The following is a 14,444-nucleotide window of genomic DNA, read 5'->3' as shown; positions in this document are numbered from 1 at the left end:
GGGGCTAGGAAGAGCTCATTCCCAGGGAAAGCAGAGAAAGTGGAGTAGTCTATGCCAGAGGAGGCCTCAGCACATAGACGATGTGTAGATGTCACCATATCAAGCAGCAATCGCTTCTGGAAAAGGAGAGAGGAAACGTCCCCAAGGCTGTTGAGAAAAGGAGTTGGGGGTCCTTCTGTAGATCATGGAAGGATGGCTCCTTTGGCAGCTTCTGAGTGTGTTTGATATGGGCTCCTGAGGCTGATGCCCCAGAGGCCTCACCTTCATTCTTCTGGAGCCATCCAAGGGGGCCCAGGCCTATCAGTCAGAGGTGGCCGTTCATTAGCTGCACAGCTCTAGTGCTATTCAGTGAAGATTTCTCCCTACTCTGTTTTCCACTGACCAACAGTCCCAACAACCCCTCGACTATCTGTGATCTTCCCAAGGACTAATAAGAAAAATATAACGTTGACATCATTGAAACCTCACACTTCTCTGTGACCCAGTTTCTGTCAGTACCAGGAAGACGATAAAGAATTAACTTCTCGTCCAAAGCACTGTCTATGTAAGCATTCCCCGATGACATTAGCCAGTGCCTGAGGGGCAGAAAACTTGAAGCTTGGTGAATACAAGTGGGCCTGATCCAAGACTCCCAAACCAGTGGAGGGGTTCTGGGGTCAAATGGGGGCACTCACAATTCCACCAGTTCTCTCTCTCTCTCTTTCTTCTTTTTTTTTCTTGTTGTTGTTGTTGTTTTCTATAGAATTCTAGGGCAGGGGGAGGTTCAGGAGACGGGCCAGAACACCAGAAAGCCAGTGTGTCTAACATCTGGTGTGGGGGAAACTCTTGGAAGTCAGCTCAGAGGATGTGGTGGGAAAACACCTGGCAGCATGAGTGGGCTTAGATGGGGGAAGCACGGATGCGGGATGGTGGAGGCCGTGCGGAACGAATCTGCTGGCTGTGCTGAGCTCAGGCTGCCCACGCGGAGTGCCTGCATGGCTGGGACCCACAGGCCCTGGCCTGACCTTGTTTCCCATCAGATACAGGGCTGAGCGGCGTGAGGGCCAGAGTGAGAGGCTTAGAGAGGGCAGTGGGGATGGGGAAGGAAAGGCAAGGGTGCCTGGCAGAAGCCCCAGCTCCGGGAGTGGGATGAGGAATGGGAACATACACCTCGAAATGGGCCCGGCATGGACTCGCGGGACTCCTGGACAGCCTCCTCAGTCTGCGGGGGAGGGCTTCAGGGGCTTCCGAGAGAGTCTGATGGAGATGGTGTCCAAATGCAGAGCTCAGGTGGAAGGAGATGGGGCCAGGATGAGATGGCAGCAAAGATAACTATGTGTCACCGTGGGCTCCAGAGGAAGCCTGTGGGAGCTGGGCTGAGTTTGGGAGGGAGAAGGAGCTGTCACTCCCTAGGTCAGAGAGAGGAGATGGGGATCCGCAGGTGAGGCTGATGCTGATCTCTGAGGCCCCTCCGCCCCTCCGCCCCTCCATACAGCTGTGGAAGGCAGGAAGCCCCCATGGGGGAACCAGAGCTGCCCAAGGGAGCTTTCCTGCTGTGCAAGGGCAAGAGCCCTTGCAAGGGGGGCACATGTATGTCCTAGGAGCTCTCCATTAAGGACGAAGAGGAAAAGAGGAAAGATGAATCTTTCTTTTCTTGTTTTTTTTTTTGAGGGGGGGATGTCATGGAGTCTCACTCTGTCGCCCAGCCTGGGTGATGTAATCTCCGCTCACTGTATAACCTCTGCCTCACAAGTTCAGGCGATTCTCCCCCTCAGCCTCCCAAGTGGCTGGCATTGCAGGTGCATGTGCCGCCATATCTGGTTAATTTTTGTATTTTTAGTAGAGACTGGGTTTCACCATGTTGGCCAGGCTGGTCTCAAACTCCTGACCTCAGGTAATCCACCTACCTCAGCCTCCCAAACTGCTGGGATTACAGGCATGAGCCACCTCACTTGGCCGAGTCTTCCTTGAAGAAAGACTCTTAAGGTGAAGAACCCCACACAGGATATTAGTTTCTACATTTCAGTGGACTCTGGGCCTGCCTTCCATTCCCTTCAGAAGCAGAGCATCACCTTATCTCTGGCATCTGAGCCTCCTGCTTTAAGCAAGAGTAAAGTTCGACTTTTCCACAGAAAGGCCTCTCAGGTCTCTGTGGGAGGCCTCACTGGGTGACCTGTTCATTTCCTGGGGTCCTTTGTGTATTAACTAAAACCTCCTCCATGGTTAAGTTCATTGCTGGGGGAAAGAATGAGGGTAAACAGACCTCTCAGGCTACCAAGCTTTTCTTCTGGAACCTGGTGAATGTCGGATGTCTAAGGGCTGGGCCTGTATCCACAAATGAATTGGAATTTTATGCCCCAGTATAACGAAATTCTATCACATAAAAATCGAATGCTGGTCTTTGCCAGCACCATTTACTCTCTTTAGTTAGGCAGCAAGGTCGTTTTGAGCTGGTTTTCTCTGAGCTGCCCAAGAGTTGAGCTTATATAGGGGGCAAAAAATAAGCAGGGTTGGTCCCAAGCCGCCTATTTTTGTATAAGGAATAAACATTCTGGGGAAAGAAAGAGAAGAACAGGAAAAGATCTTATGGAGAACAGAGGATTATTTTCCATGTTAGGGATTGGGTTGATTTCTACTAGTGGAAGTGGGGATGGGTACCCCAGATGGAGGAAAGCTAGGACACAGATGCACAGGCGTGAGCTCACACGGTTGCTCAGAGGACAGTGGACGGCCAGCCTGTCCATCTGTTGATTCTATTTAATGCATTTGTGAGGACGAAGCCTGGGGAGTTGGGCCAGGTTATCAGAATTCTCAAAACGAAAAACTGCCTTGAAGACATGGATACTCTAGGTTAAGGTCTACTGAGCCCCTACTATGTGCCTCCCAACTGTTTTAAACACTTAATCTCTTATTTCATTTAAAGATACCACAACTCCATGCAGTAAGCCCTTTAATAATAATAATAATAACAATAACAATCACAGAGGATCCTCACAGGTTTGAGCAGAGAGCAGGTGAGAGGAAGAAACCGGCACATTCCTTCCTGAACTGTTATGGCCATTACTTCCTTCAACATGCTCCAAATGTATGACTGTACACATACTTTCACTGAATCCTCATGGCAAGTCAATGAGGTGGATATTTTCTTAATTTCACTCATGAAAACAACATTTGAGACTGGTTTAGCAAATTGCCAAATGCCGCCTCTGAGGATGTGTCCTTGAATATGAATATATACCCGGTTCTGTCTCATTGCAAAGACTGTTCTTCCTCGACCCCCTTGCTCTGATGCTGGTATTTGCTCCCAAGCTTCTCGTCCTGTCCTTTCTTCTTTTGTTTGTGTCTATTGTATTTTAAGGTGCGCTGCTGCCTGTCTTATACAGATCAAATAATGCCCTTTCTCCTCCTCCCGCCAGAAGCAGCTCACTTTTCTCATGGACCCATGGTTGTGGGTAGTTGTCAAGGCCAATGCTGTGTCCTGCAAATGAGTGACTGGGATCCTCTGGCCTCCCCTTCTGTGGTTCACCCTGTGGTCCTCACAGGTGTTTCTCTTCCTGACCTCAAGACTTTTGCATGGAGCTGCACCTCCTGGCTCCAGTGCCCTGCAGTCTATGCCTTAGCCCAGAGCTCTGGTGCTGGAAGGGACAGCCTTGAACACATTATGCTCTGTGTGTTCTGATGGGAACATGACATCACAGGGAAGACTTGGGAGACAGAGTTAGATGCCAAGATTGAGAGGCCAAGGCAGCATTCCTGAGTAGGAGCTGGAGAGGTAGGGCCTCTGGGGAGGTCGAGAGGTGGGATGTGACCCTCATGTGAAGACTTTGAAGAGGGTTTGTCACTGTCAGGCCAGAAGTGGTGGAGGAAGCGGGGAGCAGCAAGTTGTTGGAGGGACAGATTTTTAGGCAGAGCCTGAGATTCATCTTTCAGCACCTAACTTCTCATTTCCAAATGGCTCTCCCTGGGGAGTTCTTTTGCTCTTTATTCTTGGCTCAAGCAGTCACTGCTTAATGTGAGCCAGAGGCACTCTCGTCACGGGAAAGGCCAACAGGACATGGAGACCAGGAAGTGGGTATGAAAGGGCCGGTGTGCTGTGGTCAGGGAGGCTGATGTCAGGAGCCTGGGTGTCGGTCAGTGTTTGAGCTCATGGTGGTGGAGCTCAGTGGGGTAGCACTGGGGAGCAGGGACACTTCTGAACTTCAGCCTCAGTCTCTGAACTTCTTTTGTCAAGACACGTGAGCTGGAAATTGCCCCAGAACACACAGTCCTGTGCGGCTCCTCTCTCTTCGCCGCTTCCAGAAACAGCAGGGTGTCTTATTTATGTACTCATCTTGGTGGGAACACAGTGTCTCCGTGTCCTAGACCGCTGCCTCTAGCCTAAGGGGGCACACGTGCCCCCGAGTGGGACCTGCTTTTTGCTGAGCTGCTTCGGAGCTGACCCCAGAGTCACTTTGTTTAGAAGTCTGGGGAACCGGACACTGAGGGTTAGAACGTGGGTTTCAGTACCCTCCTGTTTCAATACGATCTTGGTTCCTCAGGCCATTCTCGGAGCCAGGCTGTAAATAAGTCTGTTCTTAGGAACCTCCTGGATCTTTTCCCATTCTCACTCATGTTTCCTTTCTTTTTGCCACTCCCCTAGATTCCCTTCTTCCTCCCTCTTTGCAGTGTTTTCCCTGCTAAAGTCTCTAGCAGAGCTTCCGAGGGAGTTTTAACTTATTTGCCCATTCATCAAATAGTGAGTGAGCACCTACTTGGTCTCAGACTCTGCGTTGGGCCCAACCTATGAACTCAAGCAGCACATGCCTTTTGACTTTTGACCTTTTGATTTGAGCAACTGCCAGCACCCTTCAAAGCCTCCTTGCAAAGACGTCAAAATGTGAAAAGAACGTGTGATGGAAGCCCTAATCCAGAGAAGGCCTAGGGATGAGGCATGGGCTGGCCAGCAAACACATCCAGGTTCCCATTCTTAGGTAAAAAATGCTGAGCTAACCTGGCCCCAGGGCAGCAACAGGAACAAACAGTGCTGGTGGCCATTCAACCTGGAGTCCCCTCCCAAGTCACTGTTACCCCATTTGATCAATACTTTTTATTTTTTCTTTTATTTCTTTATTTTTGAAATGGAGGCTTATTCTCTCACCCTGGCTGGAGTGCAGTGGTGCAATCTCAGCTCACCACAATCTCCGCCTCCTGGGGTCAAGGGATTCTCTGCCTCAGCCTCCCAAGTAGCTGGGATTATAAGCACGTGCCATCATGCACAGCTAACTTTTGTATATTTAGCAGAGATAGGGTTTCACCATGTTTTCCAGGCTGGTCTTGAACTCCTGACCTCAAGTAACCTACCGCCTGCCTCCCAACCTGCTGGGATTACAGGCGTGAGCCACTGCGCCTGGCCTTGATTAATAATTTTTAAATTCTAGACCTCTAAAACAAGTCTGCAGAATTCTTCTCTTGGAGCTCTAGCCTTTAAAATGTCTTCTCTTAGAAAGGTCCTTTACAGGAACCCAGAGATGCCCTTTTGTCCGTCTCCTAGTCTCTAAATCATCCGGGGACAGCTCTGCGAGAGTGGTGGTCTGAATAGTTTAGCTGTGCTAGGCTCTTCTGTCCAGGTGGAGAACTGACTGGGTTGGCTGGAGACCCCTACAAAGGGTCTATTGCTGGACAGGGGATGCGTGTGCCCAGCTGTGCTCTTGTGCAATACCTCATGCAGTTAGCTCCTCCCCATAGAGGGCACGAGGTGAGACCCAGCTAGGAGGCCAGGAGAAAGTGTAAGCGCAGGTCAGAGAGGGCTGTCAGAAATTTCTGTCATGAGCTCAGGCAGGGCGCTGCCCTCGTGGTGGTCTCCCTCCCCCTCATTGATTCAGAGCTGGCCCTCTTCCTCCCTCCTGCCACTTCAAACATGCACAGTTGGAGCTCCAGGAATGTTATTCTTTTCCATTTAAAGATATTCCATTTCATGTGTAATTAAATGTGTGGTATTGAATTAATGTTTTCTTCTGAGCCTTTTTGGCAGCCGGAGACCCTAGGGTCTGGTTAGTGCAGAGAAAACACACACTTCTCACAGATCCTCCCTTCCTCTCCCTGTTTCCTCTTCCCCGCTCTCCTGCCAAGAATCTCCCTCTTCCCTCCTGCATGCAGTCACCCTCAGGACTCACCTTGTAATGGGGGAGCCCTGAGGTCCTGGAAACTCCCTGTTTCTGGGTGGGGCAGTGAGGTCTTGGATTTCTGCATTTTGATGCTGGCTTTATCTTCCAATGTCATTCTTGTTGCTTACATTGAGCTTAGGTGGTGGGAATCAAGGGTAGCAAGATAGGTTCCAGGATAAAGTGGCACACTCTCTCTCTATGGATGTTACTGGTTTCTACCGAGCACTGATGCCAGTTCAGAAAGCAGAGCCTCGAAGTGGGGGTTGTAAGGGTGATGTGGGCTGTCATGAGTAAAGGATGTCAAGGTGGTGCTCAGCCCAGCCTTTAGAGTCCCACAGGGACACCTCAAACAGTTAGGGGATCTTGGGCAAATTAATTAATCACCTTCAGTCCCCTCATCTGTAACACGGGGACAGCACCACATTGTGTTTAAGAGAATTGTAGGGCTGGGCATGGTGGCTCAGGCCTATAATCCTAGCACTTTGGGAGGCAGAGGCAGATGACTCATCTGAGGTCAGGAGTTCGAGACCAGCCTGGCCAGTATGGGGAAATGCTGTCTCTACTAAAAATAATTTTAAAAAAATAGCCAGGTGTAGTGGCACGCGCCTGAAATCCCAGCTACTCAGGAGGCTGAGGCAGGAGAATTGTTTGAACTCGGGAGGTGGAGATTGCAGTGAGCTGAGATTGCACCATTGCACTGCAGCCTGGGCAACAGAGCAAGACTCCATCCAGGAGAAAAAAAAAAACAGCTGTAAAGAGATCATGTGCTCAGCCTGGTATCTGGCTCAGGGTAAGTGCTTAATCAATGGCAGTTATTTTTATTATTAATAAGGGCACAAAGGGATGATAATAAGCTAAAAGAGACCAATGCAGAGATGGAATCCACAAGGGAAGGACCTGGGAGGTCTCAGAGATGAGGGCAGGAACCAGTTAGGAACTGAGTATCAACATGAGGCAGGGAAGAAGGGAGGGCAGGATGGTTAGGGGCTTCCATCAGGGCCAGCCCTTAGGGGCACTGGCGGTGGCAGGGGGTTCCCGTGAGCCTCTTTAAGTTGCCACTTTCAGAGAAGGACTGTCTCAGTGCTGTCCACACGCATGGTCACCAAGACAATAATTAGCTGAAACACCAAGGTGGTAAATGAATTTCTGTTGAGGCAATCTGAGTGTGACTGAGTGTGTACACTTACCTTCGGGGACCAAGTTTGCTGCTTGGCAGGGTCGCCGTTATTTATAACCACCAGCCCTGGGAAATAGGGTTCCTCTCTACTGATCAATACCAATCTTGAGTAGGTGGCTGTCTCTGCCTTTTGATGTCTTTATTCCACTGTCTGACCAACCTCCTCCCACAAACTGTTTTGGCCTCTGAAGGAGGAGGAGTTCAAGCTTGGTGGTGGCAGCCTTAGACAGAACTGGTAACCCCTGAGTCAGGGTCAGCTTCCCCCTGGGCAAGCTCATGCCATTTTATTTCAGGAGAAAATCATCATTCTTCTCCACATTTCTTTCCAAGCCACAGTTTTATTTGCAAGATAGGTCTTGAGCTCTTAGTTGAAATGAAAATCAGAAAGGAAAGAAACACATCTGTTAAATGTTTAATATATTTTTGATATTTTACATCATCTCTATTGCCTGACAATGTTGTGATCCTCTCAACAGTTCTCTCAAGTCAGTATCCATGTTCCCATTGTACAGATAAGGAACCAGAGGCGTGGAGAGAGTAGGATTCAATCAGTAAGTAAGAGGGTCAGGATTTCAGCAGAGATCTGTTTTTGGCTTTGTTTCTGTTTTCCAGTCTTCGCTCTTTCACAGGTGCCATTTGGGGCAGGTTTTTTTGTTCCCTCTTCCTCCCTGGTCAGCAGGGCTAAGCAGTTTATGCCTGCCACCTCCCTGGCCACATTCTCCTAGAACAGGGAGGTGAAGCTGACAGTGGTCACCTATGTGTCCAGCAACGCCAGCGTATCCAGGGGCTCTGTGTATGTCTCCCCTCCCACGCCACAGGGCAGCCAAGGGGAGCAGAGGCAGGACGAGGGATAACCCCTGCCTGCCCACCGATCTCTCAGGGCTCTGAGGTCTTCCGTCCAGAGGTGGCCAGTGACCTCGATGGACTCAAGATTCTGCTCTAGGTCATGCTTGCTGCAGGCCTGGAAGACCTCCCAGAAGTGAATCGCACACATATGGAATAGTTATCTTGGTCCTCACTACAGAGAAAGAATTCTTGGAGCAGCCACTAAAACACAGAAATTCTCATTCTGTACTTGTGTCGGATGAACCGGTTGTCCTGTGGGAACAAGATCTACAGGTGGCTTCCTCTGGTGGAACCCAGTTGGTGGCTGTCTCACAAAAAAGAATTAGGGAAAAGCCAGGCCAGAATGTCCCCGGAACTCTTTTAATTTCCCAAAGAACCCTCCCTGTTACATAGCAGCCCCTTGCTTTCTCCAGCAGCCCCTTCCTTGTTGGAGATTGGGAGGTCTTCCCACGGCCTGGGCTATGTATCCCCCGCCCCGCCTCCCTTCCAGTGTCTCCATGTCTGAGCCTTGTGACCCAGACTCTGCTGCGCCAGCCAGCCAGGCAGTAAAAGGAGATTGATGCCCTCTCCTCTTACGAAAATCCATCACTTTTTGGCATGTGGGTCAGATAGTTTCACCAGAGGCAGCTCTGAACAGCACTGTGTGAGCTAAAAGTATGCAGGAACAGGGACCCAAATAGACGTGTGGATGTCAGAAATGAAACGGCTCACTACAGGCATTCCCCAGGGCCTGAGCAGAGGCTGTTCCTCCCGAACTCTGTCCCCACGTATACCCTTCTCCCCAGGGCTTTGTCTGTTCTGCAAGGCTTCAGGGGCGGGGAGGCTCCTGCCCTTGCCCTTGGGAAGATGCCATCATAGAGTTCCTGGATGAGCAGGGTGAGGGAAAGCTGGTTAGTGGAAGATGAAGGGTTAAGCCTCTGTAGACGGGATCATTTTAGTGGCCGTAAAGCTGGGAGGACAGAGGGAAGGCAGCCTAAGGTACAGGAAAGAATACGGTTTTGGACGTCATAAACAAGAGAGTCCTTCCCTGGCCGATTTTTACCTGTGAATCTGGAAAGTTACCCCCGCCCCTGTTTTCTCAGCTGTGAAAGGGGTGTAATTACACTGATCTCTCAATCTCTCAGGGTTATTGCGAGAATCAAGTGTTGAATACATAGTAGGTGTTGAATACATACGGTGCAAGGTAATTCCCTTTGCCCGACTTTTTCCTTGGTAGGTTCAGTGAAAGAAGCTGCTCAGATGGTATTTTGGAGTCTCCAGTCTTGTTGATGCATGGGGTCGTCCACATGGAAGTGATTTGCCTTATGCGTTTGGTCCAAATCCAGCAACTCTCTGCCAAAGCTCCCTGGTTACCTTGCGGAGCTTCTTATCCTCAGGACCAGGAACAAGTCCTCTCCTGGGGGAGAATTTATGGTCGAATAAAATCTGTGTTTATTTCCCATTCCGCCTTCTGCTCCTTCCCAGTGCTCACCACCCTACCCAGGGCTCAGCACAGGTATTGGTGTCAACATTATTTCATCCTGAAGAAAACGAGAATGAGCCAAGCCTATTTTCTTCTGAGCGCCGGAGTATTTCCACATCCCTGAAATTTGGGGAAGACACTTTGGCCTGTGGGAGGCTTCTGCTTAGCCTTTCTCACGTGCTCGCAGAGAGCAGATGACCTTCCAGTACTACGGTCACTTGCCCTCTGCTACCTTCAAGGCTCGTGGCTGTCACAGCTTCCCCACTCCTGCAGCCGGGGTTTGCAGCTGCTGCCCGGCTCTCCTGGGATTTGAGGGAGGGCTGGGAAAGCACCCCCTGGATGCCACTCCCACTTGTCCTGTCTGAATCTCTCAGGGCTTGTGATTCTTGCTGCTGAGGGAGGGAGAGGAGAAGGATGGGTTCCAAGACATGACCAAGGCACAGCAGCTGAAAAGCAGAGTCTGGTTCTCTTTAAAGCTCCTCCATTCCCATTTTGTATTCACTGTAGCTGGGAGTGAGTGTTCTGAGGGGAGCTGGTGAGGTCTTCCAGCCCAGAGTTGGATTTAGGGACCCAGGAAAAGATATAATATTGTTTTGCCTTTGTAGAGATGTTTCTAGAACCTAAGAAGGCAAGAGAGGCGTGATCTCCATTGCATGGATGGGTAGTTGGGCCTCTGAGGATGGACTTGACTCAATCTAGACCACACAGCTAGGGAGGGAAGGAGGGCCTTGGAGCTAAGTCCAGGATGTCTCACTTCCTCCGGGGCTTCTGGAAGTGAGGTATGTGGCTAAGCTGTCTGTGAGCATGGTACTTGTTTAGGTCAAGTTGTAAAGGTGAACTTCTTCAGCTGGCTAATTCCCCACCCCACCATAGAAGCCATGTTCTAGTGGTTCTGAAAGTGGGTCCTGCACCAGCAGTACCTGGGATTTTAGATTTGCATATTCTCAGGCCTCAGCCTGGACCTACTAGATAGGAATCCCTGAGAGAGGAGCTCAGCAATCTGTTGTAATGAGCCATCTAGGTGATTTTGACATGTTCTCAAGTTCTCCCATTGCAATGGAGAGGGAAGGTGGGATTGGAGTGGAGACAGGGGCCAAAGGGGGCTCTTCCCCAAGTGACTTGGCAACCCTGCCATGTTCTGATGCTCTGAATTCTGTGCCCAGCTCAGCCAGTAGGTGGGGATGCCTGAATTGGCCCTCGTTTCTCCTTTTTGTGAAATAATATCAATCATAATGAAAATGCCAAAACACAGCCTGCATTTTGGAGGACTTAAAGATTTACAAACTTCCACGCTCAGGTAATAGGTAAGTTGAACTCCTACTATTCTCCCCATACCCATTTTACAGATGAGAAATCTGAGACCCAAGTTTTTGTTGTTTTTTGGTGAGGTGCACAAGCACTTGGAGGATCCAGGTCTTGAAGCAAGCTCCTGTGTCTTCCCATGCCTGCCTTCCCAATCCCGGCATGTTCAGAGGTGTGGGCTTGGCATGGTACAGCTGCCATCGTAAGCCCTGTCTTCATGCCCAGGCAGTGCCAGGCACTTACCTTGCAGAAGGCCTGCATCATCCCTGGTCACCTGAGAATGATTAGGCAGCAGGAGCACGTGGTCTCCCAAGAGAGGGCTTGACTTCCTATTTTCTCGCAGTGGGAGACTCTTTAGCCTTGCTCTCCATTCCTCGGAGGCTGAGAAACAGAGACAGAAATTGTGCAAAAGGGAACCAGTTTTAATCCCCTCCCTGTAAAGACCAGGGCATACCCCCACAGCATGTAGCAGCCACATTGCAGCCTGTAGCCTGGGAGGAGCAGTCACCAGCAGCTGTTAACCTGCAGGTCTGTCCTGGAGGAAGGAGAAAATAATAGTCTGCAAATGCTTCCTTCCACAAATACTTGGTAGGTGGATCATCTGGGACACTGTAGGGATACCAAGGACTGATGCGGGGAGAAAAAAGATTCCTGTAGTTTACTCCTGGAGGAATCCCTAAACCAACAAAACACTACCCCAAGGCTTCCAGCCATGCCCCTCTGTCCCTGTATGTCTCCTGACTTAAGAGGACAGTCTGCCATGGTCCAGGAGCTGCCGCTTTCATTTCTCAACAAAGTCACTTGGGAAAATCCTCCTTTTGGCTCTGCAATGCTCTTCATCATGTGAATGCAGGTATTTAATGGGCTTCTGCCTGTTGAACAATTAATGTAAAGGTCAGTGAGTAATCTCCGGTTCCCTCCTTTCATCGCCAGCCCACTGCTTGTCCAACTCCTTTGTAGCATTCTTTCCAAATCGGTGGGAGGGCTGAGGTCACAGCTCTGCTTTCTTCAGGCAGACAGACTTTAATTAGGTTGCTAAATTAGCAGAGGCAGGGGCAACCCTTCTCTCTGCACATACTCTCGTTCTTGGGTGGACTCTGAACTTGCCTTTGGTGATCTCATTGGTCTTTCTCTCTTTCAGAGAAGGGTTGGTCAAGTAGAAGTTTTTCCCAAATAATCTTAGCTTCCCCTTAGTAGTCTCTGTCATGAACCAGGCACTGTGATGGGGTCACTACAGCTTTTTGTTACCATAAAAGCCAGTATGTCTTTGTGTGTGTGTGTGTGTGTGTGTGTGTATGTGTGCATGTGTGTGCGTGCATGTGTATGTGTGCGTGCATGTGTGCATGCGTGTGCATGCGTGTGCATGTATGTGTGTGCATGTGTATGTATGTGTGTGCATGTGTGCATGTGTGTGCATGTGTGTCTATGTCTTTACTTTGTCCTCAGCACTGGGCGGAGCTCTTTCTATGGATTATCTCAATTAATTCACAAGAATTCAGCGAGGAAGTTGTTCTTGTTAATCTCATTTTACAGAAGAAAAAATTGAGGCTCTCAGGCTAAATAACTTTCCAAAGCTAAAAAAACTATTAATGGGGTCGAACCAGGATTCCAACCTGATTCTCCATCATATCCTGGAAACCTGGCTGTTCAAAGTGCGACCAACAGCAAATGGACATCACCTGGAAGTTTCTTAGAAATGTAGATTCTCAGACCCTCTGGATCAGAATCTTCATTTTGACAAGCTTCCCAGGGAATTCATATGCACAAAACTGTGGAGACTGCTTTATGCCGTCTCCAACAACTCCGGCTAATCAATACCAGAATCCTATGCATTAACTACTGATTCCATTTGCCAGCGGAGGATGCTGTGGTTTAGAGGGATTGGGGGTTATTCAGGGACAGCACTGAGATTTGATTCTGGCCCATACTCTCAAAGCACAGAGGGATGTCAGTTTTTATGCTAAAGTTGGGGTGCTAGAGTTTGTCTTTGCCTGCTGTGGACTCAGAAGCAGAGGTCTCCACCCTAGACCTCTGTACTCTTTGGTCTCCCTGTGTCACCAATGAGGACTGACTTGCTGCCCTCCTCCCTGTCTCCCTCCTACAGATGTGCAGCACATTAAGAGGAGAGACATCGTGTTGAAGCGAGAACTGGGTGAGGGAGCCTTTGGAAAGGTCTTTCTGGCCGAGTGCTACAATCTCAGCCCGACCAAGGACAAGATGCTCGTGGCTGTGAAGGTAAACCCAGAGGCCTGTGGGCACCAGGAGGAGGGCTGGGTGAGGGCCTGGGGAGGGGAGGAAGAGGCTCACTCCATTTGAGAAGATAGTGCTCAATTGGCTCTGTCACATGCAATCAGAGGACTTTGCTCCAAGATCAGTGAAGTTTCCTAGGGACCAAAACAACTTCCTTTGACTTCCAAGGTCAGGTGCTGTAGCACTTAAGGGAGCTATGCCTGGGGAGCAAGTTATTTTTGTAAATGACCCTGGTTCATTTCTGGTGGCCTTGTGATTACCTCTGTGCCAGCACTTGCCCTCCACCCTCCACCCTTCACCACGTAGTGGCTTTACAGGACATGCGGTCTGAGCCTGGAAAGTCACATGGCCATTTCTCAGGAGTGGAGCTGTTGTAGAGTGGGCTGTTTAAGGAGGTCTGGGTAACCAATTCACAAAGGCACAAACATCACTGATAATAGAAGAAGATGTTGTGGGGCAGGGGCTGCAGCAGGGAGGCAGGGCATTAGCACTGGGAGAATAATGAGTGAAGTTGGTGAAATTGTTAGGTATTTTCCGTGGGTTTCAGTTTCAGAGCCCAAGTGCCAGCATGTCTGGGAGAAACTTCCTCCTGGAAGCTGCTAGAGGGCTCCCTCGACCACAGGGCTTCTGTGTTGCCAAGACACATGGCAGATTTGTGGCAGGAGCTGAACTGCATGGAGCAGGAGAGAAGGGGCTTTGCTATTACTAATTGCCCTTCCAGACTCTTCCACCCAGCAGTCAACAGCTTCTCTTTGGAAACCAATATTGGTCAAATCTTTGAACGTGGTTGACATAAACAAGAGCCAAGTAGCCTCCTGAAGGCATCCGCAGATCCCTGGAACCCTTCTCTGAGTCTGGAGTGACTTCCTTGGGTGCAGTGAGCAGGCTTCTGAGGCCAGAATACAGTCTGCCATGTCCTAAGTTGTGGGCTGACCAACGCCAGAGATATGGCTCCCAGTGAAGATACTCACCAAGATCTCAGAATGGTCCTGTCCTTAGCATTGAGGGATCACAAAGCCAGTTCTTGTTTCTGCAGCTTTTGGGTCTCTGTATTCATAGTCTTGTGTATCTACAGATTGTTTCCATCCACAGAGGGCAAATGGCTCCAAGAATGAAGATAGGACAGTGCAGGCATAGCATGGGCATCAGAGAACCTGGATGCAAATCCCAGCTTCACTGCTGATAAGCTGTGTGACCTTGCACAAGACACTCAACTTCTCTGAGCCTCAATTTCCTCATCTGTATAATAGCAATCATAATATCCCCCCCATAGAATGTTGATGAT

The 14,444-nt window shown here is 49.7% G+C and overlaps 1 protein-coding gene across 26 annotated transcripts in view; it reads left to right on the top strand.

Moving 5' to 3' along the window:
• Window positions 1-14,444, top strand: part of NTRK3 (neurotrophic receptor tyrosine kinase 3) — a 397,061-nt gene that overhangs the window by 301,906 nt on the left and 80,711 nt on the right. For all 26 annotated transcript variants that reach the window (XM_078376016.1, XM_078376017.1, XM_054258251.2 and 23 more), the window contains one exon: window positions 13,014-13,144. In XM_078376016.1, coding sequence (XP_078232142.1) covers window positions 13,014-13,144 — 131 coding nt within the window. The remainder of the gene's footprint in view (window positions 1-13,013; window positions 13,145-14,444) is intronic.

Source organism: Callithrix jacchus, chromosome 6 (genome assembly GCF_049354715.1).
Source record: "Callithrix jacchus isolate 240 chromosome 6, calJac240_pri, whole genome shotgun sequence".
NCBI lineage: Eukaryota > Metazoa > Chordata > Mammalia > Primates > Cebidae > Callithrix > Callithrix jacchus.
Note: the sequence above shows the minus strand (reverse complement) of the source record. Positions and strands in the feature narration are given on the sequence as shown.